Source organism: Stegostoma tigrinum, chromosome 4 (genome assembly GCF_030684315.1).
Source record: "Stegostoma tigrinum isolate sSteTig4 chromosome 4, sSteTig4.hap1, whole genome shotgun sequence".
NCBI classification, from domain to species: Eukaryota; Metazoa; Chordata; class Chondrichthyes; order Orectolobiformes; family Stegostomatidae; genus Stegostoma; species Stegostoma tigrinum.
This window is the reverse complement of record NC_081357.1, coordinates 29,156,423-29,182,920: the sequence shown is the minus strand read 5'-3', so window position 1 is coordinate 29,182,920 and position 26,498 is coordinate 29,156,423. Positions and strand designations below refer to the sequence as shown.

Here is a 26,498-nt window from a genome sequence, read left to right as displayed (position 1 = left end):
AGTGTCCGCAAAACAAAAACTTCCCTAATTCGTCGGCAGTAACCGAGCATTAAAATCTTTAAGCTCCCGTTATGCCTTTTGAAGCTTTTTATTTGTCTTTCCCATCCACCTCGGCATGCACCCCACCCACCAAAACGCAATGACTTTGCTTTTGCAAATTTCTTTTAGTAAAGTGACTCTCTAGCTCCACTAGTGGTTCAAGGAGTAAATCTATCACCTGGTCAAGGCGCTCCCCAAATTTGATCCTCACTTTTTGCTGGATTTCCTGACATAGGTCAAGAGATCAGACTGAAGTCTGTTCTGACTTCTGAGGAAGGGTCACCGGACCCGAAACGTTAGCTCTGCTTTCCCCTCCACAGATGCTGCCAGACCTGCTGAGCTTTTCCAGCAACTTTTTTTTATAATTGTCTGTTCTCACCTTTTGATCTCCCAAGTAAAGAATGGCCAGCTGGGTGAGATATCTGAATGTGAATCTGAACCTTAATTCGAGGGGTCAGATTTTCAGTCGATGCAGACTGTATCAAGGATGAACCTGTTGGAAGTTCCCTTGGTGCTAAAGGAACATGTTGAACACTTGAACTTTAGAAGAGTGGAACTGAACCACTTGTTTTTTGTTCAAAGGATTGAAACTCAAACGCTTTGACATATATGAAAGATTTCTTGTGAAATTTCATCATGAGTGTTAACCTCTCCAAGTGTACTAACGGTGGTGACTTTTTCAGAATTCAGGCCCAGGAAAGACTAGCTTTTACCGTTTTTTAAAATTTATAGTTCTTTAAAAATCACCCAAACCTATTGCGGTCACAATTTGTGCATTTTCTTTCTTTTATAAAAATCTCTCTCTCTTTCAAGCTGGATTCCACGCAACTGCATTTCAGAGAGAACTTCTTTCACTGGCTGATGGATTGAACAAAAAACACACATCTGAGCAGTGTTGAAACCGCTGTGCGGTTTTTAAGTAGAATCCTGCTTTATCACAGCCAGGCTGCGAGCAACAACAAAAAGAACATACCAGCAAATGTTGGCAATGTGAAGTCATCATTTACTGTAGAGACAGCCTGATTTCCAGGAAGTGACTATCAGAGAAATGTTGTGAATGATCTCGTAGGGCTCCGGGTGCGTGTCGATGTGTGAGAAACACAAGCAGAGAGAGGGAGTCCCTGGTCTACTGTCATACACACCAACCCCCTCCCCCACCAACTCTGTCTCCACAGCCACCTCCTTTCCCCCACCCCCACTTCGCTTTCTTTTTAAATACTCTTTCCTGCACACAGATGATCTCTTTTTGAGATAGCTGTTAGCCAGTGTACACTTCGGAGGCTGTAGCCTGTGTGACATCTGTCAGTTGGTGAACGACATTGATAGCCATCAAAGGATCTACTGGGGGATCTCTTCAGCTCACTGTGGCCATGCAGCGATTCATAAACTACTGCAGACTTGGTATAAATCAGCAAAAGTAATAATGCCTTGTGAACTCCGAATTGATGAAGATAATTTGAAATTTTCATTCAAGATGCGAGGGAGCTGGACAGACAGAGAGAGGGAGAGCCTATTTCAGTGCTGGCTGACAGACTGCATCTTTCTGGCAACATATGGAAGTGCGTTATCAGTGTTGCTGTTAGGAGGACAGGGATGGTGAAGGAAGTGAAGTGTCTGGTTTGTTTTGTAAGGAGAAGCAGGAATGTAGGTCCACATTCCCAATAGTAAACAATTGGGGCATTGTGTCTTCATCACAGGACGTCCTTCCTACAGCCCAGTAATTGAGGCAGAGAGTAGGTAGAGAATAGCATGGGGATTAAAGACTGAGTAAAATCACTTCAACCTCTCCATGTCCCACAGGAGCATCTCTGCTGCACTCAACTGTTTATCTGATGAGGTTAGCAATCTTACATTTCTTTTCTTCTGCCAACCACTCCCCCCCCCCCCTCCGACCCCACCTTTACCCCACCCCCAGATCCCTCCAGCGCTCTCCTTTCTTGTTTTCCCTTTCTGGGTATATGTACTTTATATTACGTTTTTTAACAGTGAGCGTTCTCTTTCTGTTGTGTCCTAACAGCTTCTTGCAGTTCCAGTTAACCCCTTTTAGACAGGAGACTAGCTTAAGCCAGAGCTATGTGTACGTGTTTAATGTTTGGGTGACTCAGGACTATTTACAAAGCTAATTTGTGTGTAGACCGATTGCAAAACCTCAGAGCTTCTTCCTATTTCCAAGTCATTTCTGGTAATTCTTACAAGACGAATGTGTTCAGTATGTGCTGGCACTGACAGAGTTAAGACCAGGAAATGGATTAATAGGAAAGGGAGTTGCGGGAGTTTACTTTGGTTCTTTTGTGTGCTTCTCAGTCAGGAAAAACATAGTTCAATAGAAAGGACTTATCACGTACCTGGTTAGCACGCTGACTTATTTATGTGAAAAGAGCATTACATCTGGAAAAGCTGCCTGCTCAGTTTGACTTGTCTTTCCAAACACACCTCAAGAATTGCGTTTTGCGTTAATTTGTTATTGGCTGCTGTGCTGTTGATGTGTGTCCAGGTACAGATCCCGCCCCACAACCAGCAGGTCTCGACAGCAAACTCTTGGCAAGTGAATCATCAGATTAAGTTATTAATAGGAAACTTGAAAGAGGGAGGAGAAAGGAAGAGTCACTTTGGTTTGTACTGACTGAAAGTTTCACTGCAACAATCAAGTATTCGCAAGAGATATGAGCCCGACACCTGTCAGAGGAGCAGTGCAGTCTGATAAATGCAAGTGTGTTTGTCCTCCAGTACAAAGCTGACAGTGCCAGTGAGTACTAATGGCAAACAATTGTTAACAACATTGGCTCTTAATTCTAGTGTTGTTCTTTCTGTTCCCTTTTAAAAAATACTTTCTTTGTCTTTTGAATCTCCCCCCTCTCTCTATTCCTGCATCCTTTCTCTCTGGAAGTGTGTATTTGCATCCCTTTCTGTCCTTATCCCACGTATTTTTCCTCGTTATTTATTTGAAACAGTCGTTTTGCTGCTTTCTTCAAAAGCCAATAATTTCATTTCTGATCGTTGGCATAGTTGTAGAAGTGTGGAGTTTTACCCCCAAGGCATTTTAGTAAATGCTTCCTAGGATATTTAAAATGTATCTTAGGAGATGGAAAAGCTATTTAAATCTAATCATTTGAGCGCATCATTTAGTACTTGACATTTTGAAGCCAAAGCCTCAGGCCCATTTTCAATAAATCGCAGGTCGTTGCTTTTGTTAAAAACTTTTTAAAACTTAAGTCAAAAGTCCGGGATGGCAGTGATATTTGGTTGTTGCTGGTGACTGAGACAAGTTTGCTGTGCTGATGCTGCCAAGAGGGAAAACTTCTGTCCACCCAGACGATGAGGAGATGTCACGGCAGGTTGTTTCTAGGATGTTGTTTGCTCCTCTGGATTGCGCTGGGAAAGTTGGAGCTTCCCCACTAACAGGTTCCGCTGCTGTCACACACTGTTCCATATTTAACTCTCCGATGCAGACAGCAGCTCCTTCCTTTTCCTCTGCTTGTTTGTGACACTTTCTGAAACAGCTTTTCCAACGCTCCAACCCCCTGCGTTCCTCTCCACCTCCCCACTACTCCCCCTCCCCACCCGCGCCATGGGTGCTTGGCCATGACCTAAAGTCCACTTGGAATCCTGGCGAAAGACTTCCTGTGATACGGGCTGTGAATGTGTTTGTGTGCAGTGGCGGGGGGGGGCGGAAGGGGGATGTAGAAGGAGGGAGGGAGGAAGAGAGAGAGAGATGAGGTGCCCAAGCCAGGAAGATACACGTATGCTTACTTCAAATTTAACGTTTACCCACCGTCTCAACTTTACCATCAATATTCCTCTCGTGGCTTTGTTCCAGACTAGATTACAGCATGTGAGACGACCAAACATGTTAGTTACAGACTGCTTTGATGATTACTCAAGTACTTTCAACAGCTAGAGCTATGGCAAAAGTGCCCCAGTCTGCTCCATTAGTCACACACACTGTCTCGGAGGAAACCACAGAATGTGGACAATCAAAATTAAACTACGTGTATTTTTTTCTTTTCTCCACCTCCCTGCCAGCCCCTTCCACACATAGGCTTCCACACAAGGTAGTTTGGATTGTCGCTTCTGAAGCCTGAGGAAAGAAGAGAGTGAGACAGCATCTGTACACGTGTGTGTGTGGGGGGGGGGGGGGGGGATGAAAATGGATGTGGAAGATGTGGACATGACCCAGTGGACAGAGGCTGAATTTGAAGAGAACTGCACCTACATTGTAAATGACCAGTCCTGGGATCCCACGACTGACAGTGATCTAACACATGCTCAAGCATCCCTGCCCCGAAACCTGAAGTTCAAGTACGCATGTCACTCAAATGAGGTAAGACTGATATTTTTCTTCAAATGTTTTACATTTTCCTGTAATAATGGTACTCAGTAAACGCTTCTGAGTGTCCGATCCAAAGTACTTGTTGATTTTCATACTCAACTGCCTCCTTAACCTTCCAACTCTAAAGTTGTTAAATCTGAAATCAAACAAGGAGAAAACAGTTGTTAAGTTTCTGTGGAAAGTGTCATCAGAAATTGCAGGGAATTCACTTATTCATAAGCACATCCGAGAATATGGCAATGTGTTTATACGCCACTGTTTGTTTGAGGAAACCAAAGTGCACCTGAGACATTTCCAAATTATTTTGAAAAGGTACCAGCTCCCTTCTGCTAGAATATCTCATTAATTTAACGTGTCATGGTGTTAATTCATTGATATGTTAACACAATGCATTTCTTAAACAGTGCACTCCAGTAGTTTGTGGGTGGTCAGTAAGTGCTTTGTCTCATTAATCTATGACAGGCAGCTAATGTGTTTTTTTATATATGTGTATATATGTAACATTTTATATGTATATATATATGTACTAGGTATTATATATAATTAATTGAATCAGTGTATTCTATTACATAGAACAAAAAGTTGTAGAGTAGACATGTCAACCGTGTGTGTCCGTGAATGCAAGTGTGTATGAAAGTAGGTCTTGAGATTGTTGATAAATTAAGTTCTAAACCTGTATAGGATGTAAAATTCTGCTACCGATAAACTCCTGCACGTCTTATGTATATAATGGCATATAGCCATCTATCATCTAGGGTTGTGCTCATGTTCCTCTGCATGTAACAGAAGATAATGTTCGGCACTTGTAATATCGGGTTATGCTGTGGGTGCATTGTTTGCAGTTGAGATGAAAAATGAAGCTGTGTGTATATTTATACATAGAACTTATGTGTGAAATAGTGGAGAATGCAGTGTATGTGTATAACAGCAAGCAAAATATGAGTAACAAATATCTGTTGCTATCTGTAACAGAATTTAAAATCTTGATAAAAGCAGGGATGAGACACACTAGCTATGCAGATAAATTGGAGATTCTGGTCAATATCTGCAGGAACAATGAAGGTTGAGATATTTAATCAAGTTTTTTTTAATTACAAAGGACTTTGGTGAATTGGAGAAGTCATTTCACCTGGTAGGGAAATAAGGATGACAAGAGACCATCAGTTTAAAATAATTATAAACTTCAGTGTGTGGGAAATAATTAAGAAGGATGGAATGCTCTGCCTTATTTGAGACAAATACCATTGCATCTTTTAAAGAAAAAGTAGATAAAGTTGGAAGGGGAGAAAACAGCAGGGCTGCGGGCAGAGAGCGGGGCAGGGAGATCAGTTAAAGATGGATACAGCAAAGAGCTGGCACTGGCAGAATGGGCTGAATGTTCAGCTTTTGTTCTGATGGACACCTATGATTTAAGCAGTGAGTGAAACATGTGGATCACATTCGATGTGTACTGGAGCACAGGAATTATCACGAAATTAATGGCACATTTCCCTGTTGGTAATAGCAGGCTGAACAACATCCTTGATTCCCACAGTTTACTTGAAGTGCTCCTCAGCTCTTTCAGCACTTGCAGGAAGTGTAAAGACAGCAGAGATATTTAACTGTAGTGATTTATCAAAGAAAGCAATAGGTCAGAGCTGCAGTGTGGCGTTCTCTCTGACCAGCTTTTTTTAAATCAGGTTCATAAGTTTACACTCAAAACAGATCATCGCTGAGGTGGGTGTGTGCATGTTGTGGGTACGAGTCAAACTCATTTGACTACTTTTGACACCTTTTTTTGGTATTACATGCAAAGCAATTCATTTGAAACAGGATTTAGCTGATTTAGCTTATCCTGAAATATTTTATATTTGGCTGTTGCGTACAGTCATAGAGTTACCTTGAGGCATTGAATCGTTTCTCAGCAGAATAACTTAAAGCAGTTCTGTGCTGTGAAGGGCATTCAACAGAACTGATTGACCTATAAATGCATTTCAATGCGTTTGAGAAACAGCAAAACATGAAAACGATGCATATATCGTCTGCCAACATCATATAGGCATTGTGAATCTAGAACAGGATTTATATTTAAGCAGGTCTGATGTTTATAAGTGGACAATATTTTGGTAGCTCCCCTGTTTGCATTTGAAGAGGTGAATCAATCCTTTCAACGAGAGTTTTATACTCCACAACATGATCATGCGAGAAAGAGAAAGGGATGGAATTTTGAAGTGAATGGAACAACTAATGTAAACTCCCTTTGGGGTGCAGTTTTGCAAAGGGTGTGCTTTACCTTCTCAAGGGCCTGTGTCTGTGGGCAGCCTAGAGCGCCAAATGCCCCTACCCAGTACACCTGAAGTAATTGGGTGAGGCAGGCGGAGGCTGCAGGGCTTCCTCTCTCTCTCTCTCATACAAACTTTATTTGCTATTGAGTAAAGTACGCTGTATCCTTTTAACGGTCACAGTCTGGCTTTCTTTTTAGAGAGACGTGAGCTGTGGAGTTATCTGGGATGGGAGGGATGGACACGGAGAGAAGAGGCAGTTTCACAGAGCTAAGGGAGGTCAGGGTGAGGGGCAAGGTGAATCCCCCTGTAACTTTAAAGGGGAAGGGAAACCAGCAGAGGGTTGTTTATCCTAGTTCTGTGCATTCACTCAATGTTACAGTTACAAAAATGGGCATCGTAACTGACATTTTCTACCAAGTCATAGGGAGAATTTCTACTCCTTCCTTTCTCTTTCCTCCCACCCCTCTCAAATGTGTGGGCGAGGTTGCTCTTTATAAAAAAAAAGCATTGAAACTTCTGATCTCTGAATAATACCAGTGTAATTTGAAAGAGCCCTTTTGAAAAGCCTGCAATTTTTAAGAAAATGTACCTTCATATCACTAACTTGTACACTGTAATCACCATTTACTTTGCAGACATTTAATTAATAACTTGGAAGTTTTTCCCTATGTAAATAATTAAAGTAAATTGAGTTAATGAAGACTTGGCTGGTCTGTTTTTTGTCTGTGAGACAGACATGGGCAGGATGTCTTCACTGACCTACCCCTCTGACATAGATAGATGCTCCATGCTGGGAGAAGGGTCAGGGTTACCGTAAACCATCAAGAGGAATGGCTTCTGCAGGAGGAGATTTGAAGCATGAAAGTGTCAACGCTTTCTACCTGTTATCCACGGTGTGTTTATACTTGACAGACACCACCCTGCCCCATCGTGATACATTGGGACTGTGGTCAGCAGCACTGGATTTTTCAGGGACAGCTGTCAGGACTGGCCTAATGTGGAGTTGAAAGCTAGGTTCAGTTGATTTTAAACAGCCACCTTTTAGAGTTGCCTGTCAGGCTGTGCACTGATGTTCTGAAAAGGAAGGGGGCAGGGTAACATGTTCTAGGTTCAGTTCATGTATCGACTGACTAAGCAGCTTCAATCGTGAATACATATAAACATCCAAAATAGGAGCAGAAGTAGGCCACTCAGCCCCTTGAGCCTGCTCCACCATTCGATAAGATCGGCCAGATCTAGTAACTCTGCATTCCTGTTGTACCTCATAACTCTTCACTCCTTGCTTTATCAAGAATCTAACTACCTTTACCTTTCAAAGTATTCGTTGACTGCTTCCACCAGTTTTTGAGGAAGAAAGCTCCAAATCCCCTTCGAGAAAAGAAGTCCTAATCTCTGTTTTAAATGGAAGACTCCTTGCTTTTAAACACTAACCACCAATTCTAAAATCTCCCATCAGTGAAAACTTCCTTTTCACATTCACCCAGGCAACAGCCCACAGGATCTTATGTGATTCAGTAAAGTTGCCTCTAACTGTCTAAACTTTGGTGGATACAGTCCAACTTTCCCTGATAAAATGTAATCCCGATTCGAGGTGTTAGTCTAGTAGGCATTCTGTGATGAGCTTCCTATGCATTTACATCCTTCTCTAAATAAGTTGATCAATGCTGCACACTGTGCTCCAGTTGTGGTCTGTATAGCTGGAGTATAACTTCCTTACTTTAGTACTCAATTCCTCTCACAAGAAACGCTAACATTCAATTAGCTTTTCCAGTTCCTTGCATGTGGAACTACATCTCAGGGCTCTGCAATTTCTGACAATTTAAGTAATGTGCTTTTTTTAAAAAAAATTTCCTGCCAAAATGGACAATTTCACAATTTTTCATAATTTGCTAGATCATGGCCCATTCCGTTGACCTATCTATATCTCAGTGCACCATCCTTATTCTAGTCACAACTCCTTTCCCTGCTGTCCTTAAATTATCAGAAGATTTAGCAACCATATCTTTGGTCCTGACATCAAAAGTAAATTTTCAAATTTGAAATGTGCTTGAGATTGGAGAAGTTTTTTTTATCAGCAAGGAATATTGAAACTATTCTGCCCACTCACTATGTATATGGTCAACCTGGTATATAATCGCTTCATAAGAGTCAGGGAGATCCCCAGTGATGCTGATTAATGGTAGCCAATTGATATCAGCCAGGGGATAGTGGGTTAGTGCAATTCACTTCGGCTCTCCTCACTCCTACTCCCTTCTCTCAGATGGAGGCAAGTGAGAATTAAATCAGATCACTCACCACATGTGATTGCTGGTCAGTGACCCCTGTTCAGCAGTCTGTGAACACTGTTATTTCTCCAAAAGAAAAACTGGCTGACACCAATCAGCTAGATCCATTCATGGAAAGTTGACATCTGGATGTTGTGCCAAAAGGCTGTAGGGGGCACTGGAATGATTCAACTCATGGAAAACACGTTCCTCCAGCGGGATGGGGCATGTTGGGGAATGAACAAAAACAGGACTTTTCCAAGTTCCTTTTGCAGCAAGGCAGAACTGCACTTGGGCAGAGAAATGATATGGAAGTGCTGGTATTGGACTGGGGTGGACCACGTCAGAAGTCACACAACACCAGATTGTAGCCCAAGAGATTTATTTGAAATCACACAAGCTTTTGGAGCTCAGGCCCTTTGTCAGGTACAGTGAGAGAGCAGAGGACACAGATACAGCATTTATAGGCGGAGAGATCAAGGGCAAAAGATCATACATCTGGTGTGAGTGGAGTGTCAGATGATAAGTCTCTGCAAGTGACCAAGAGTGTTAGATGGTGAGTAACGTGTCAACAGCTGAATATTGTTCACAGCAAGCTACCCATTGTTGAGGACAATTTCGACCATGACACCACACAACTTTGCCATGGAAACCTCTGCAAGACATGTCAGATCACCAACATGGACACCACCATCACATGTGGGAACACCATTCGCCACTTACACAGCAGATACTCATGTAACTTGGCCAATGTTGTCTATCTCATGCGCTGCAAGCAAGGATGCCCTAAGGCATGCTATACCGGCGAGACCATGCAAACACAACAACAACAGGTGCATGGAAACTGCGTAACAATGGCCAGACAGGAATGTTCTCTCCCAGTTGGGGAACACTTCAGCAGTATAGAGTATTCAGCCTCCAATCTTTGGGTAAGCGTCCCAAAAGGCAGCCTTCAAGATACACAACAACACAGAATTACCGAGCAGAGACTGATAGCCAAGTTCCGTACCAATGAAAATGACCTCAACCATGAGCTTGGTTGATGTCATTCTACAGGTGACCCACCACACTGTCCTGTATCTCTAAAACCTTCTTTACTGTCCTGTTTGACAGCATCACCTTGTTAAATTGTTAGGATCTCTCTATTCTAATTAGTTTGTGCAGTTTTCAATTACTTATTAATTTGGTTAGACTCCCAGCATGTGACTCTTATACCTATCATGTTATTCTAGTCATTTAGTTTGTCTCTTGCACCACCTTATTCTTATTTTAAAATTTTTGTAATTCTGTCTATGCCTCACTTAATTGGATTATAGGTTATCCCTTCGCCCGTCATTCAGCTGTTGACACTTTACTCACCGTCTAACACTCTTGGTGACCTACAGTGACTTATCATCTGACACTCCACTTGCACCATTTGATCTTCTGATCTCTCTGCACTTGATCTCTCAGCCTGTAAACTCCGAGTCTATGTGCTCTGCTCCCTCACTGCACCTGATGAAGGGCTGCGCTCCCTGATTTCAAGTAAACCTGGTGTTGTGTGACTTCTGACAGAGAGAGATCAGGGGGGAGAGGCCTATGCCCGTCCCACTGTGAAATCAGTTACTGCTGTGACCAGAATGCGTCTTTTTCATTTCTTCAAGAACCAAGATTATATAAGTGATGCTGCACAGAAGATGACTGCAGTCATTCTAAATTGAGTTTATCTCGACAAGACTCGCTCCCAGCAGTTGGTTTCAGGCTCTGTTTCTGAAGTGATTTTTAGACTCTGTCTTTCTCACAACTATCTCTTGGTTATACAGGTGTCAGCCACCAAAAAAGACACAAATACTGTAGTAAGTTGCAAAAGAAGACGATTTCTAATATTACTCTTTAAAACAAGTCATTGTCATTTATCTTATTACTTTCCAAAAAGTGCTAAAAATATAAACATTTCTATTTTCTTGACATTATCAACCCAAGGAAGGTTGACTAAGCTTTTTGGATTGAATTTAAACATGATCTTGTATCAGGATGCGTTATGATGGTGTTGATGATGATGCACAGATGTAGAGGCGAGAACCCGCAATGTGGAAGTAAAACTTCAGCTGGCTGGCTAATTTCAGTAAGAAATGCTTAACACGAAGAAATAGCTGGGATGTGTCACAAGTTTGAAATGAAAGTGCGCAACAATAACATGGAACAATGTTGAGGTGAGTAAAGGCAAGAAGTGATATTGCAGGGGCATGTGTGGCTTCAGCATGTTGTACTGACCTTCAGCATTGCCACTACTTACACTGGCAACTGGGGATCAGAGTGGACCCAGCATCTGCTTAAATCTAGTCAGCAAGTACAAACACAATGAAATCTCTGCCTGGAGCTGTGGAAATCCCATCTCCTCTCATCCAGCCCTTCCAGTAAATGTCATAGTTTTTGCAGGTAGCATAATTTTATGTTTTTGGCTATATGACCTTGAGGAGAGGTAAAAGGTCAGGACCGGTTACTTGTCATAAAAGATGGCTAATCTGAAAACAAGTGGGAATGTATTGGCTGTAAGAATTGTAGTTTTCACTCTAACCTCTCCTGTGGGCCCTAACACATGCCAAATTACAGACCAGTGGTGCTCACACACTTGCAAAAGTGAGCACCAGAAGAGGGTTTGGGTCTTCTGAAAATCAGGGCCTCAAACTCCACAGAGCCACATGTCTCAGTTTGCTTCTCTGATAATGGGACTTTTCACACTGATCTCGAACTTCTGTGACAGACTATAGCTGCCCTGCAGCAGCTCATGCTTTGGATGTGAGCATCCCTAGTTGCCTGGAGAAGGTAGCAGCGAGCCATCTTCTCAAACACAATGAAAAATGTGACCCGGGTCTGTGTTTGTTGTTTTATTCTCTTGCTCTGGGAATATCAGATCGCTTATGAAAACCAGATGCAGAGGAGCCCACGGCTGTGGGCCCGTCAAGATTTGAATACGTCTAAATGAATCGATGAATAATCAGTGGGTTTCTCAGGAGTGTGCACTTCTGTGTTTCCTCACTTCCTTCCCATTTCTTGGCCCTAGACTAACCAACACAACCAGGCACAAGGACAGGAAAATCTGTCTCACTGTACTTAACTCCGACCAACGCAGTGTATACATGCAGTTCTTAATATCAGGATACCACCCTTTAGAGTACAGATAAAAAGCTGGCTGTCTCATCTATCATTCACAATAACATAAAAGAGGAAACCAATTATTTTCAATCACATTCCATCTACTTGATATTTTGTGCTTTGATATGTTTTTACTCTCCTCTCCTATTTGCCCACATGTTACCTGAAGTCTCTGAGTTGTTTAATTCAATATTCTTTATGTTGTCAGGAAAGTCCTGAGGTGGGTCAGTATAGACGATCATAAATTTGTACCTTCGCAGTTAGAGCATCAAGTTTCTAATCTCAGTAAACTTGCATTACCACTTTCATTCTGACAAAGCATATTTCACTCATGCTGCTGGGATGGCTAAAGGATAAAATTAGAGTTTGAGGGAAATGAATTGAAACATTATTTTGGCTTAAAGAACTGTGGGTTGAGGTGTTACATAGTGATTGTGCTGCGTTGATCAAGTCATATCACTACAGTCTTACGAGACCATAAGGGCTGATAACTCAACAGAGAGAGATGACTGGTGGCAGTTTAAACTGAGGGTCACCATGTCTCAGGTGAGGGGAGGACATTGAGCAGGACAGTCCTTCATGGTAACCTCAGCCAGTGCAGCAATTGAACCCATGTTGTTGGCATCACACTGCTTCAAAAACCAATCGTACAGCCAACTGAGCTGTTGGCCCATGCAGTGCTAGTGAAACGGATGAGGCACTTCCATACCTTGGCATTGTGCACTGGAAAGGTATTGTCGAGTCTCTGCTCCAGAATCAATGGATACTTCATACTTGATGAGAACCCAGATTTGCGCTGTTACTGGACTGTCCATTTAGTAACTTTTAACTTGCAGTTTCTAATAACTGGAATAAGCTTGTGAGAAACACAAATAAATATCAAAGCAGATTGGAGCAGACCATGCTGATTTGCTTAAGAAAACTGTTTAAAGTTGGTTCACAGGTTGTGGGTACCTCTGGCTGAGTCATTAATATTGAACTGCCTTCTCCAAGATCTGGAGTTCATGCAGTGTAGGTACACAAACTGTGGTGTTACAGAGGGAGTCCCAGGATTTCCACTGAGTGACTTCTTTTATTCATTTATGGGATGAGCGCGTCAACACCCAGGACTAGTATTTATTGCCCATCCCTAATTGCCCAGTGACCTGTTTAAGAGTCAACAACATTGCTCTGGGTCTGGGGTCACATGTTGGCCAGATCCTGAAGGACATTAGTGAACCAGATGGGTTTTTCCAACAATGGATTCATGGTCGTCATTAGACTCTTAATTCCAGATATTTTTTATTGAATTCAAATTCCACCATCTGCCATGGCAGGATTCAAACTTGGAACCTCAGAACATTATCTGGTCTTTGGATTAATAGTCTAGGCCTCTCACGCTTCTTAACGGTGCTTTATTTCAAAGTTAGGGTTGTGAGAGGCTTGGGGAGCAGGCTGCAGATGTCGGTGTCCCCATGTATCACTTGTCCATGAACACATAGGTGGTGGGGCGTGTGGATTTTGAAGGCGGAACTGTGGTCTAGTCTCATTTTTGTTGACTGTTCCATACAGAAGCTGCAACATATTTGAATGTCAGAACTTGAGTTGCCTACAGAGTCTGATGTTCTTATCCCATAGAGCCACCTACCAGATATCTGCACTCCCCCATTCCCAACACCATCCACCACTTCCCCAACCTTTTCCGATAATTAATTATTATTGAGGAGATCTCTTTCACACCTCAGGAAGATACTATAGAACGGTAAGATTAAAGGAATGTATTTTAAGATGAAAATGTATATTACTATGATACGTTCTGAAATCAATGTTGTGATGACCTGTGAAGGGGAGGCTGATTGCTGAGTTGTTAAAAATGTGTTATAGGGATATGGCATTTCAGAAACAAAACATCAGCGACAAATACAGTAAAATGTTTGGTTGAGTGTCTTCTCACTCATTGATTTATGGCACGGTGTCCCATAGGTGCTGGGAGTAATGAGCGCAGAATACATTCCCAAAGGTACACGCTTTGGACCACTGGTGGGTGAGATCTACACCAATGAGACCGTCCCCAAAAATGCAAACCGAAAATACTTTTGGAGGGTAAGTCGGAAAAAAAAAAATCTGCTGATGCAATTCTAAGTTCACTAAATGAATACTGCTGAAAAAGTTTGTCACTTCCTGTTTAACATTGGTAGCTGTATGTGTATGAGGGCAGCAGTGAAGTTCCTGTGAAATACCATATATGTACTCAGTGGGAGTACACGCTGTAAATGAGCTGAGTAAGTGTCTGTCTCTCAGAATTTAGGAATGCTGAGGGTGAAATCGTGCTAGTGATGAACCTATTTCAATCATCTTGACCCCAGTGTTGGAACACAGAATTTCTTACAGAAAAGGAAGCGATTCAGCTCTTGCTTGGAGGCAAATCAAGTTCACATTTTGACCGAGAACTAATTAGAACCAGTTGATGCAAAATCCTGTTTTTTGTTTAATTTTACTTACTCTTCACTCACTGTCGATTATCAGTAAGGGCAGGGTGATTTAAAAGGGTTACCAAGGATGTGTTGACATCGTCCTCAGTAGTTTGGCATGTGTGATCCTTCATACATTGGAGCAACTACTACACTGACAGACTGGAGAGTCAGTACTTATTCATTTTCCAGCCTGTAATCAGCTTCTTTGGGTCAAGATGCAGAGGCAGCTCTTGAGGCAGCTGCATAGGCTTCAGCTGCACCTGAGTAAGCCTCTGATATCCTCCCCAAAATGTTAGGGAGAACATGGCAGCCAATTACACATCAAGAATCATTTAGCCATACAATAAAGAAGAGGCCCTTCAGCCCACAAGTCTGCATCTAACAAATACACTTCTAAAACTACACTGGTCCCACTTTCCACCCCATAACCTTGAATGTTATGACAGATCAAGTGCTCATCCAAGTACTTTTTGAAGGTTATGACATTTTCTGCCTCAATTACTCCCCGCAGGCAATGTATTCCAGATTTCAACAACCTTCTGGGCGAAAATGTTTTTTCTCAAATCCCCACTCAACCTTCTGTCGTTTACCTTAAAATTACAATCCCCTTGTTATTGTTCCATCATCTAGGGATAACAGTGGCTTTGTATCTACCCTGTCCATTTCCTTCATAATCATACATAGCTCAATCAGGTCCTCTTTTAGCCTTCTCTACTCTAAAGAAAACAACCTTTCTCAAAGCTAAACTGTTCTATCCCAGACAACATTCTGGTTAATCTCCTCTGCATGCCTTCCAGTGCAATCACATCCTTTCTATATTGCGATAACCAGAATTGCACACTGTGCTCAAGCTGATGCCTAACCAAAATCCTGTATAATTCTAACATAACCTCTCTACTCTTAATCCATGCCACAACTGATACAGGCAAATGTCCCATTTACCTTCTTTACCACTCTATTAACCTTTGCTGTCAAGTAACCCAAGATCCCTCTGTTCCTCTGAACTTTCTTCAGTCCTGTCATTCATTGAGTACCCCGTGTCTTGTTACTTCTTGTTACTTCTGCCAAAGTGCACCTCACACTTGGCAGGATTATGTTCTGTCTGCCACTGATCTACCCACTTGATCAATCCATTTATATCATTCTGTAACCTAAAACCTTCTAGCTAACTATTAACCACCCAGTCAATCTTCATGTCATTCGGAAAGGAGTCAAGGCACAGTAAAAAAATACACTGTGATGCTGCTGTTGTCATTCCTTCTGCTATGGAAACCAATCCATATTATATTCAGGATATTCACTACAGTGCCTTAGGCTTGTCAAACCTGCTTTTCATAATTGTTTTCTTTCATCCTCTGTAACCTCTAAGATTCATCAGAAAGTAGAGGATTTTAGTTACTGGCCTCTTTCACTTCCCTCTAGAGACTCTGTTATTTCTAGAATGATGGCATTTCTTCTTGTCCTTTTCCTATCTTTTGATAATGAGAAATTAAATCCAGCCACAAGTTTATTGCAGATTAAAACCAAATTAATCTGCAGAAATCTCAACAAAATCCCAAGAAATCTATATTTTCTGTTACAATCCAAAGCCCATCACTCGTTCTCCAACTAGCAACACACATTCACGCACGCATGTATATACACATATATATGCATGAAAATACACAGTTGTGCATATATATACACACACAAGTTCACACACTCAAACATACTCATGTACACGCACATGTACTCTTTTGTGTCAACATAGATTTCAGCCCTCAGTTGTCAGATGTCTAATTACAAACCTGAGCTCCATATGATAATGCCATCACAATCTGGTCTATGATGAACATGTTTTTTCACTTTTTAATTCATTCATGGAATATGGACATCATTGACGGGGCCAGCTTTTATCACCTGTTGCTAATAGCTCTGAAAAAGGTGGTGACCTTCTTGGAACCATTCAGATTGCAGTTTGGAAGGACATTCCAGGATTTTGACACAATGATTGTGAAGTATCAGCAATACAATTCCAAGTTAGGACAGTATGAGGCTTGGAGAGGATTGTCAGTAGTCCTGTTTGCCTCAATAGTGTTGAGTTTCTTGAGTATTATATGACACCATTCAAGAAAGTAGGGAGTATTTCATTGTACTCCTTATAGATGGTGGACAAGCGTTGGGAATCAGGTGGTGAGATGGTCATCTCAGAATTGCTACCATCTGACCTGTCCATGTAGCCACTGTACCTATCTGGCTAGTCCAGTTCTCCCCACAGCTGGCATATGATTGAAGGTCAGGGGGCATGGTTAGATTCTCTCCTTCTGAAGATGGGTGTCATGACTGTACATCCCCACTTCTGAACCAATGATAGAGGAAAGTTCATTGATGAAGCAGCTGAAGATGAATGCACTATCTTGAGGATTTATGGCAGTTCTGCTCTTGAGATGATTGTGCTCCAATAGCTGTGGTCATCTTCCTTTGAGCTACATATTCAACCAATGGCTATCACAGAATACAATTCCACATCCCCACCCCAATTTATTAATGTGCTTAGGATTGCGGTTGACCAGAAATCAGACTGGAATACCCATCTTCTTAGCCTGTCCCTCAAGGTCAAACATGACTTTCTTCCGATCCAGCACACTTTCTCCCATAGACGATATTTGGAGAAGGTGTGGGGTAGCAGGGGTAGGGATTGGGGAGGGGGTGCATGGAGTCCAAGTGTGGAGTTGGGATATTTGGGTTTCCAGTGTTGTTTTTCCAATTGTTTGTGATTGGCCTCCAACAATCACCACTGTGTTCCTTTCTGCTGGCTATGAATGCATTTCCTGCAGTTCTTGCAGTTTCTGCAATGGGTCAATTACTGCCTTAATGTCAAGGACAGTCACTCTCGTCTCACCTCTTGAGATCAAGCTCTTTTGACCATGTTCAGACTGAGGCATTAATGAGGTCAGGAGACATGTGGCTTTGTCAGAACCCCGAACTAAGCATCAGTGAGAAGTTTATTACTGTATAACTACCACTTGATGTCATTGTCAATGACTCCTTCCATCACTTTGCTGATGATTGGAAGTACACTGGTATTGGCTGAGTTGAATTTGTCCTGTTTATTTATCAACAAGACAAATCTGGCAATGTTCCATCATGCTGGGAAGATGCCAGTTTTCTAGCTGTGCTGCAACAGCATAGACAGAGGAGTGGCAAATTCTGGAATATCAGTCTTCTGTTCTATTCTTGGAATGTTGTCAGAACCCACAGGCATTGTAATATCCAGTCATTAAGCCATTTCTTGATGCATGGAGTGAATCAGATTTACTAAAGATTGGAATCTGTGTTGCTGGGGACCATGGGAGGAGACTGAGGTGAATCATCCACTTAGCCCTTCTGATTGAATACGGTTGAAAATGCTTCAGCCTTTGTACTGATGTGCTGTGCTCTTCCAGTCAATGTGGATGGGGATACTTGTGGACCTTCCTCCACGTGTTAGTTGTCTAACTGACAACCACCGTAATTGAATGGATGTGACAGGAATGCTGAGCCTAGCTCAGATTTCATTGTGTCTAGGATCACATGGCTCTTTCTGTCACATGTTCATGTGCGCCTTCAGATTCATGATTGCTATGGAAATTAAAGGATTTTGGGGTAATGCAGGAGAATGGAGGTACAAGATTAGTCAGGATCATATTGAATGACATCCTTTTCTTCCCATATTTACACTTTTAATGATTATAAACTTACCTGACAAGAAAGGAGATTCTTTCTCCATCCTATTTGACATCCATGAGCATTTGGAACTGACTGCAGTTAAAGGTAGCTTATACATCTTTTTCTTGGTAGCAATCTAATGCCACCCTTATTATCATTGGGATATTGTTATTGGTATTTTGAAGATGACAGGCCAATCTCACAGTGTTTGAAATGATAACTTATGAAGTAGTATAACAGGATAGATAGAAATGGTTTTGAATGCTTGAATGGTATAGGATAAGCTAGTATGGATATAGCATTAAATATAGGCTATTTAGACCAAAGGCACAGGAGTTGCATTTTCACAAGGTTCGTTTTGAGATTGTGGAAAACATTGTCACAGTTAGTAACTCAGCCTCTTTCCTTGTTGTAATTTCGATGTAATTCCAGTGTAAGTTGGAGATGAGGTGTAAGGCTGGTGTTTGGGAGTTTTTTTTAGCACACTATTTGGCAGATTTTACTCACAAGCTGTCATACGTAAAACAGTTGTGCCTTGTGCCGCCGTAGACAGTTTAAGTGCAGAGCAGAGAGCTCCAGCTTAATGTCAGCCTCTGTAACTTCACCTTGTACAGTCAAAGCTGCCGTAAGTGATTGTTTCAGAGCTAGGTCACTGTTCTTTTCAAACAAGCAAGAGGTAGTCATTTATGAATTTTGTAGAAGTCTTTAACCTATACCGATTAAATAATCAAGCCATTTCCAGACCATCTTGAGCTTGTTTTGAATCTTTAGTCATTTGTGTCTTGGGGTTTGGCCTTCATACTAAATTTGTGATAAGCATAACTGCAGTTAGCCAAGATTGCAAAATATATTACTAATTACCAGAAATTGGTTTAGCCATGAGATGTAAATGTTACTTTTTTTTGTCTCTCTTTCCTGTGTCATCACACTGTGGAAATAAGATTTGAAAGAGGGCTGCACTGATGACATTGGAGCCTATGTCTCAGTTACATTTTTGAAAACTGTACAGTAAATGATACAATGGAAATTCAGTCGGAAGTTAATTTCAAACACACACAAAGTGCCTCGCAATGGAAGCAGCAGAGTCATTCATTCCTGGAAGTTTGAGAAAGCTCTACAGACCAAACAAAAACCTGAAAACATACTCGTTCACACATCACTCTGCACTATTTCTGCTGCTCCAGTTTCTCATAACAAATACACCGCAAGCTGTAAAGTGGGTTCATATCAAAAAAACCCACATGTGGTTCGACTGACCACCCCCGCCCCCATTCCCTTCTCGCCCACACTTGATGAGCCTAGTTGGTTTTGCAGGATACCTTTTATAGATAAGCAAGGTAAATAGGAAAGTAATGAGTATTTCAAAAGATGGTAAGCAGGATCTACAGGAGTGAAGTGCAAGGTAATTGAGGTGGGAAGGAGCATTCTGCGAAGGTCAACACTTTGATCTGCTTCCACACAGCTGCCGGTTCTGCTGTGGCAGGTGATTGCTGTGTGAGTTCCGTCCCCAGATCATCTGTGGAGCTGAGTACCACAAGCAAACATCTCTCAACGAAACTGAAAGAGATTTGCATAGCCGTAGCACTCAGAGAGGGGGCGGCAGGAAAATGGAGGCCTCAGATTCATTTTGAGTACCCTTTGACGTCAGGAGTTCAGGTGACTCAACACAGTGTGTGTACATAAAAGCGCAATCAGAACAGAAGCCGGGGTGCTAGTATCCACCTGTCCTTATACATGCAGCAGGACAGGGCTTGTTCCCACATTGAAATCAGAATACATCACCAAACATGTATTGTAAAAATACATAAAAGAAGTAATAAATAGAGAAGGTAACTTTTGAGGTATTCTTGGCTATTCCAATGGCCATATTGAAATTCATTTGTAATTATTTATTAGTTAGCACCAAAGACAATCGCTCCACTTATCTGGCTAATTGTGTTCATATTTTGACAGGATGGAAGAGATCTGCATTTGCATGTTTAATTTTAAATCTCTGCCTTTCTCCAAATGCATTTCAGGTGTACTCCAATGGTAACTTACATCACTTTGTCGACGGTTTTGATGAGAGCAAAAGTAACTGGATGCGATACGTGAATCCAGCCCATTGGAAGCAGGAGCAGTGCCTGGCAGCTTGTCAGAATGGGATGGACATCTACTTCTACACAGTGAAGCCCATCCCGGCCAACGAAGAGTTACTAGTTTGGTACAGCAGTGAGTTTGCAGAACGCCTTAAAATCCCAGCCTCTGGGGATCTTCAGATGACTAAGCTAAGTAAGTGTATCACGCTGAATGCTGTATGTGCCATCACTTTAGCCCAAGCATACCCACTTAAGATATTCCTGGTAATAGCTGTGTGAAACTGTTGCAGAGTGAATTTGAATGGAATTGCCTTTTTACCACCATGAGGCAGAGTCCTGAGTTATATCATTGCGTTCGAAGCATATACCGAGGGTTACAGCTAAGTCCAGTGAGAGATGGGTAGTTTGGATAGCATATGGATTGATTTATTGTGGAAACAGCTGGATGAAGCCACAAAAGAGGCGGAGATAAGGAATCGCAGATATCAAAGACAGGATCGTAGGACCATAGAGGGTTACAGAGATAGCACTGGGGGGAGGTGTGGGTTTGAACGCAGAATGAGGATTGTATAATTGACAGACCAGGAGCTGGTGACAATTGTGGTGGGTGAAAGAATTTGACACAAGTTAGGACATGTTGGGCAGGGGACCATCAGAGATCATTGGAATAGACACATTGAGGTGAGATTGATATAAGAGGATAAGGTTGAGTGATCTAATGGCTTTATTTTCATATAAGGAATATGGTTTTGTTGATGTTATGGCTGCAACTGGGCAGCTACAAAAACCCACAGTAATAACTCATCAAGACTAGCTGTGAAAGCTCTTTTTAAAATGAATCTGGTAATTTGCAGACTAGCACCAGGGAAAATAAAGACAATAGAAGCAATTCCAAGCATCACCATACTGCTTCCAGGCTAACCTTTAATTTCTTCAGGACAACCAGAGATGGGTAAGAGACGTTGCCTTGATGTCAGCCAACCTCCACAGTACAGATTGTTGAGCACTCAGCTGAGTGACCAGCACATATTTTGACAGCATGGGATTGGGTTCTGGTGTAAAATGTTAAGAGCTGTGAGTGCATGTGCACTAGAGAGAGAAAAAAAAAGAGAGAGAGAGCTTTAAAAGTGCTGGAACAACTTGTGGCTGTTGCAGTTGGATTTTTGTTTTGTGTTCTTAAAAATTGCCAGCCTTCTCATTTTTCTATCGTCTATTGCTGAATGTGAAGGCCTCACAAATTCTCACAATCTTCCAACATCCAGTCTTTGTCATCATTCAGCATTCTGTATGTCTGGTAGCAGTTGTCTTTACAATGGATTACAGTTTACAGTTGGTCAATATGATCTGTAATCTTCTAAATATGTCCCGTTGGCTCCTTCACTGAGTTTTGTTGGACACTGCCCAGAATTGGAGACAAATCGAGCAGGTTCTCACTGCAGAGAAATCAATGCCAGTTGACACACTGTATCATTAGGGGGAACATTGCAAATGTTGAACCGCTAACAGTTTCCTGAGAGTAAGACAGGCAGTGGGACCAAAGAACCTTCATAAGGATAGTTAATAGTCTTGTGTTTGTTTCAACTACACACTGTGTACAAAGGGAACTTCCCATCCATTCACATAAATTATATATCTCTTATTTTTATATTTTGGTTTTAAAAAATAATTAATCAAAGTGTAAAGGTGATATGATTATGATGTAGGAGGAGTAACTTTCTGCATGAACTTATCTTACTAACATGTTCTTTCCAGGTGAAGCAAATTACAAAGCGGATGTAATCCCAAGGAAAAATAAACAAAATAAAAAACATCTGAAATGACATTTTCAAATTCACAATTTTGAGAAGCCACAACACATTTCAGTTTTTTAATTTAAATTTTCACTTTTAAGCTTTTTGTTGGTGATGTGCCAAGGTGGGTGGCCATAAGTACTACTCTGTGGGTCTCTCTGTTTCTATGCTATGATTAATTCATGGAAGAGCTTCATGGGGTAGTTACTGTGTATTCTTCCTACCCAGCTCCACCAATCAGTCCCATTCTCTGACACTTCACTGATGTGAAGCATCAATCTTTGCTCATCTCTTTGGGGGTTTTTGACACGATTTGTTTTTGGTGCCTGGAAATTGTTTCTCTGGTGCTCGGCTACCTTCCTTCAACAGCAACATCTCAACCAGAGTGGAACCACATTAGATACACAAGAAATCAGCCCCAAACTATTCATTACCAAGGTACAGAGGGAAGCTAGGGTTTAATTTTCATAGGGATTGTATGAAACATGTTGCTGTAAGTGAAATGTTTCCCCTCCTGAGAGTCTAGGACCAGAGAGTATTGTCTGAAAATAAAAGGGGGGCTAATTTAAAACTGAGATGAGAGTAATTTCTTTTCTCAGAAGGCATTGAGTCTTTGAAACTCCTTGCCACAGGGAGTTGTTTGGGCAGAGCCCAGGGGTATGCTTAAAACTGAAATAGATTCAGTAGGGAATCAAGGAGTATGGGAAAATGCAGGAAAGTGGTCATGAGGAATGTCAGATCAGCCATGATCTTATTGAATGCGGGTCAGGCTTGAGGGGATCAAATGGCCTACCCCTGTTCCTATTTCTTCGGGTCGTAAAAATGTTTTTAGGGTTTACCTCAATTTTCTTTTTATTTCCACATTTCCAGAGTGCATTGACCTGCCTCGAAGGGAGGAACTTCAGGGAAAATGGCAGCACAGATCAGGAGACCAGCCTGATGGTGAGGACAAGTTCTGTTTGTTTACAGGAAAATAAAACTACTAAAGTTTGCTCAGATAATCTTTTATTGCAGAACATTCCCTAACAGTATTCCATAAATGGGAATGTTTTTGGATGTTCTATCCCTCGGAGCCTAAATATCTGAGCTCAAACACAGAATGAGGACAGGACATCATAAATAGCAATTCATCAATTACTAGTTCTTATGGAGATTTGTTCTATTCAGTATTAAATCATTTTTAGCTGTTCAATACATCATTTCCTTTCATTATAATATGTACCAGCAAGTTCAGTTCCTCTTTAATTAGCATACATCTCATTCCAGCACTCTGAGTAGGTGCAAGTTATTTTATGATTGTTAATTTAAGAAATAGGATTATTTATAGATTTTTCCAATCCAGGAGCACACTTCTTATCTCTCTAGATGTCTAAAAAATTATAGTTTGTGTATGACCTGTTGCGGCACTTAACAGGAATATGGCATTTGTGTTTTTTTCAGAATGTTTTAGGTTTAATTCCTTTGGTTTCATGCACATTTTAGTTGAAGCTAGCAATGGTTTCAAATTGAGCAGTTGTTAAATCAATCATTAGAACAAAAAGAAATCATGATCTTTTTGAACAAACTGCGTTAAGATGGCAGTTTTCAGTACTATTATTAGTCTTCACTATAATTTGCTGATGGCAGACAAACACATGTAAATCAATTTAAAATTTATTTGGATACACAGAATTTATCCTGCAGATCCATTTTGCTAAGAGTTTTTGTTTTCGCGTTAACCTAAATAGCCTTTACAAAACAGCTAATTTAGTCTGATTCAAAGAGTAGGTGCAGACCCAATGGGCCAAATGGCCTCCTTCAGTGACGTAATGATTCTGCAATAGTGCTTTTGCTGATCAATGTAATGCAACTGAATTAATGTTCTGTCCATTCCGGATTTACCGAGAAAGTTCTTAAGAAAGCAATCATTTGGAAATTTTTCAAAGAAACGCTTGATTTCCACATTATACAATTCTTCTATACCCCACTTCACCCCTTGCCCAGTCTCCACTTCTGGCTCTCTACCTACATTACCAAACAATATAAGGGATTTTCAGGATGTGGTTGGCTGAAGCCAGACAGCAGAGGGGTATGTCTTTGTTTTCTGTAAATGAAACATTGGAAACTTTTTATTTACTGCTTCTTTCCGGGATAGAAGTGCCAAATGTATGATAGTCACATCCTTCAACCTTGGGAGTAGGTGCATGAAGGCAGTGGGAAAGTCACCCTTTAACTGCAGATAAGAGGATTGCAGCAGTCCCTATTTATGTGTTACTTGTACTTTTATTACTGTTCCATTCAGTGCTTGTTTGTCAAACAAGCCTGGTGTAATCTCCAAGGCTGGCATCTAAATCTCCTGTGGGCTATTCTACTTCTGAACATAGGCCTTTTTAATTTGTTCTTCATAACTGAGTCTGAGGCCCACCCAGTTGTTCCTTAATTTAGTATCAAAAGTGATTCAGCAGAATTAAGAGGCACGGTGTGATGTGTGCAGCAATCATACTTCCGTATCAGAGGCATTCCCCACCCACAAACACAGTGCCTTTGAGATCAACTGATCCTTTCTACAATTGCAATGTTGACTATTTGCATAACTGCAATCCTCTTCCCCTGCAGCTATTTCCACTAATGTGCACCTAAAGGAGAGTTATCTGATGTTCTGGGAAGTGGGTGAGAGTGGGAAGGAGAGGGATATGAACCAATCTTGATATCAAAGCACAGCAATCATTTTGAACGCATGCTGTGTTGGAGTTGAGAAATGCTGTGAAAGGTATACATTGACCAGTTCCAAATGTCAGTTCCACAGAGTAAGGTGAAGGAGGAGTCTGCTAGGAATATTCCTGGCCTTTTATCCATCACTTCTATATTTACACACATGGACAAGTGATGGCCTAGTTGTATTAATGCTACATCTTTATTCCAGAGACCTAGGTAATGTTCTGGGGGACCTGTGTTTGAATTCTGCTATGGCAAATGGAGGAAATTGAATTCAATAAAAATGAAGTATCTAATGATGAAACCCTGCTGTCAATTGTCAGAAAAACCCAGCTGGTTCACGCATGTCCTTTAGGGAGAGAAACTGCCATCTTTGCCTGGCCTGGCCTAAATGTACCTCTAGACCCACAGCAATGTGGTTGACTCTTAACCGCCCTCTGGGTAATAAACGCTGGCCTGGCCAGTGATGCCTACGTTCTGTGGATGAATGAATAAAAGTAGGGTGGTCTGAAAGCTGATAGGCCCATAAACTCCAGTGTCTATCAATAATCTGCAAGTGTGTGTGGGTCTCTGTTCTTTTTTAAAAGAATGACAAGCGCACGTGTTTGAAGAGGAAATAGCAGGGCAGCTTAACTCTGCACATCAGTTGTCATGGTAACACTACTTTGTGCCTGATTTTTCAAAGTAAAAACTGCGCCTTTAAGGTCAGTTGCGGAAAGACTGCACCTCACAGAAGCAATGTTACAGTGAAACGAAATAAAGCTGTGATCCTCTTGCTTTCTTAGTCCATCTTGCCAAAGGGATTCCTTATTTTAATGTGTTTTTCCACCACCACCCCCCCCTTCCCCCACCCCCTGCCATTTGGCTCGCTCTGGGGTTCACTGACAGTTTACTTTCCGGTGCAGTGACTGAGAAAAGTTCAATGACTACTTGAACTTCCTGCCTGCCAAGCCCTATTTCAGAGATAGGTATCTCCTCGATAACCTTCTATTTATTTTTGTCTAGTGGCCCAAGGAAGCCAGATCATGCTATCAGTGGTTACTATCAGCACCTTGCCTACATAGTCCACTCACTGCTGTTTGTTTAGGACTGGCAGTGTGGAGAGGCATTGAGTGCTATAATACAGCAGTCGTCCATCATTATGCCTGAAATTTAAGCACACTCATCCTGGCTTCCAAAAACACTTTGTCTGACAGCTCAGGGATGTCACGTTAAATGGCAGCTGGGGCGTGTGTCCTCACTTAAACAGGTGACTGTGACAGGTTTGGTATTGATGGAAATGGACTGCCAGGACTGTAAACATCACACGGAAAGAAAATACCTAGGGAATGAGCTGCTTGTTTTCCTACCACCCAGTGCAGGAATTTATCTGACAAAAAGAAAAATTGGTTATGCCACGCTCATCTGGTCAAACTTGGTTCAGTGAAGACACATTAACTGTAGGGTCCTGAGGCCTGTATGGCAGTATTTCAGCAGTAATGGATGTCACATCATAGTTTAGAGTTGCCCACATTCATACATGAAGCACAGAATCATATTATGGTCACAATACAGAAGGCCATTCAGCCCTTTATGGCCCATACTAACTATTCATAAAGACAATTCAGCTTGACTTTTAAGTCCCCAATCCTTTGCCCATATCCATTGATTAGGGAGCACCTTGTACTTAAAGTGTAGGGGGCCATCAAAGAAATGCTTCAGTCAGTTTTTTTTCTTTTTCTGATTGGCTGAGTTGTTAATTACAGTGACTTGTAGACTTAACAG

At 41.5% G+C, this 26,498-nt stretch overlaps 2 protein-coding genes across 6 annotated transcripts in view; one reads left to right on the top strand and one right to left on the bottom strand.

The window, feature by feature from the left end:
• The window catches only part of prdm1a (PR domain containing 1a, with ZNF domain), a 93,669-nt gene that overhangs the window by 58,075 nt on the left and 9,096 nt on the right, over positions 1-26,498 (top strand). For 2 of the 5 annotated variants that reach the window (XM_059645256.1, XM_059645255.1), the window contains exons 4-7: positions 4,063-4,360; positions 13,995-14,114; positions 20,191-20,443; positions 22,911-22,982. In XM_059645256.1, the coding sequence (XP_059501239.1) occupies positions 4,181-4,360; positions 13,995-14,114; positions 20,191-20,443; positions 22,911-22,982 (625 nt within the window). In that variant the 5' untranslated portion in view covers positions 4,063-4,180. Of the gene's footprint in view, positions 1-1,306; positions 1,441-1,637; positions 1,877-2,194; positions 2,786-4,062; positions 4,361-13,994; positions 14,115-20,190; positions 20,444-22,910; positions 22,983-26,498 lie in introns of those variants that run through there. The other 3 variants (XM_059645258.1, XM_059645257.1, XM_048530918.2) reach the window with 3 other exon arrangements.
• Positions 4,406-26,498, bottom strand: part of atg5 (ATG5 autophagy related 5 homolog (S. cerevisiae)) — a 250,982-nt gene continuing 228,889 nt past the window's right edge. Inside the window, exon 8 of the mRNA XM_048530924.2 lies at positions 4,406-4,505. Within this exon, the coding sequence (XP_048386881.1) occupies positions 4,477-4,505 (29 nt within the window). The 3' untranslated portion in view covers positions 4,406-4,476. The remainder of the gene's footprint in view (positions 4,506-26,498) is intronic.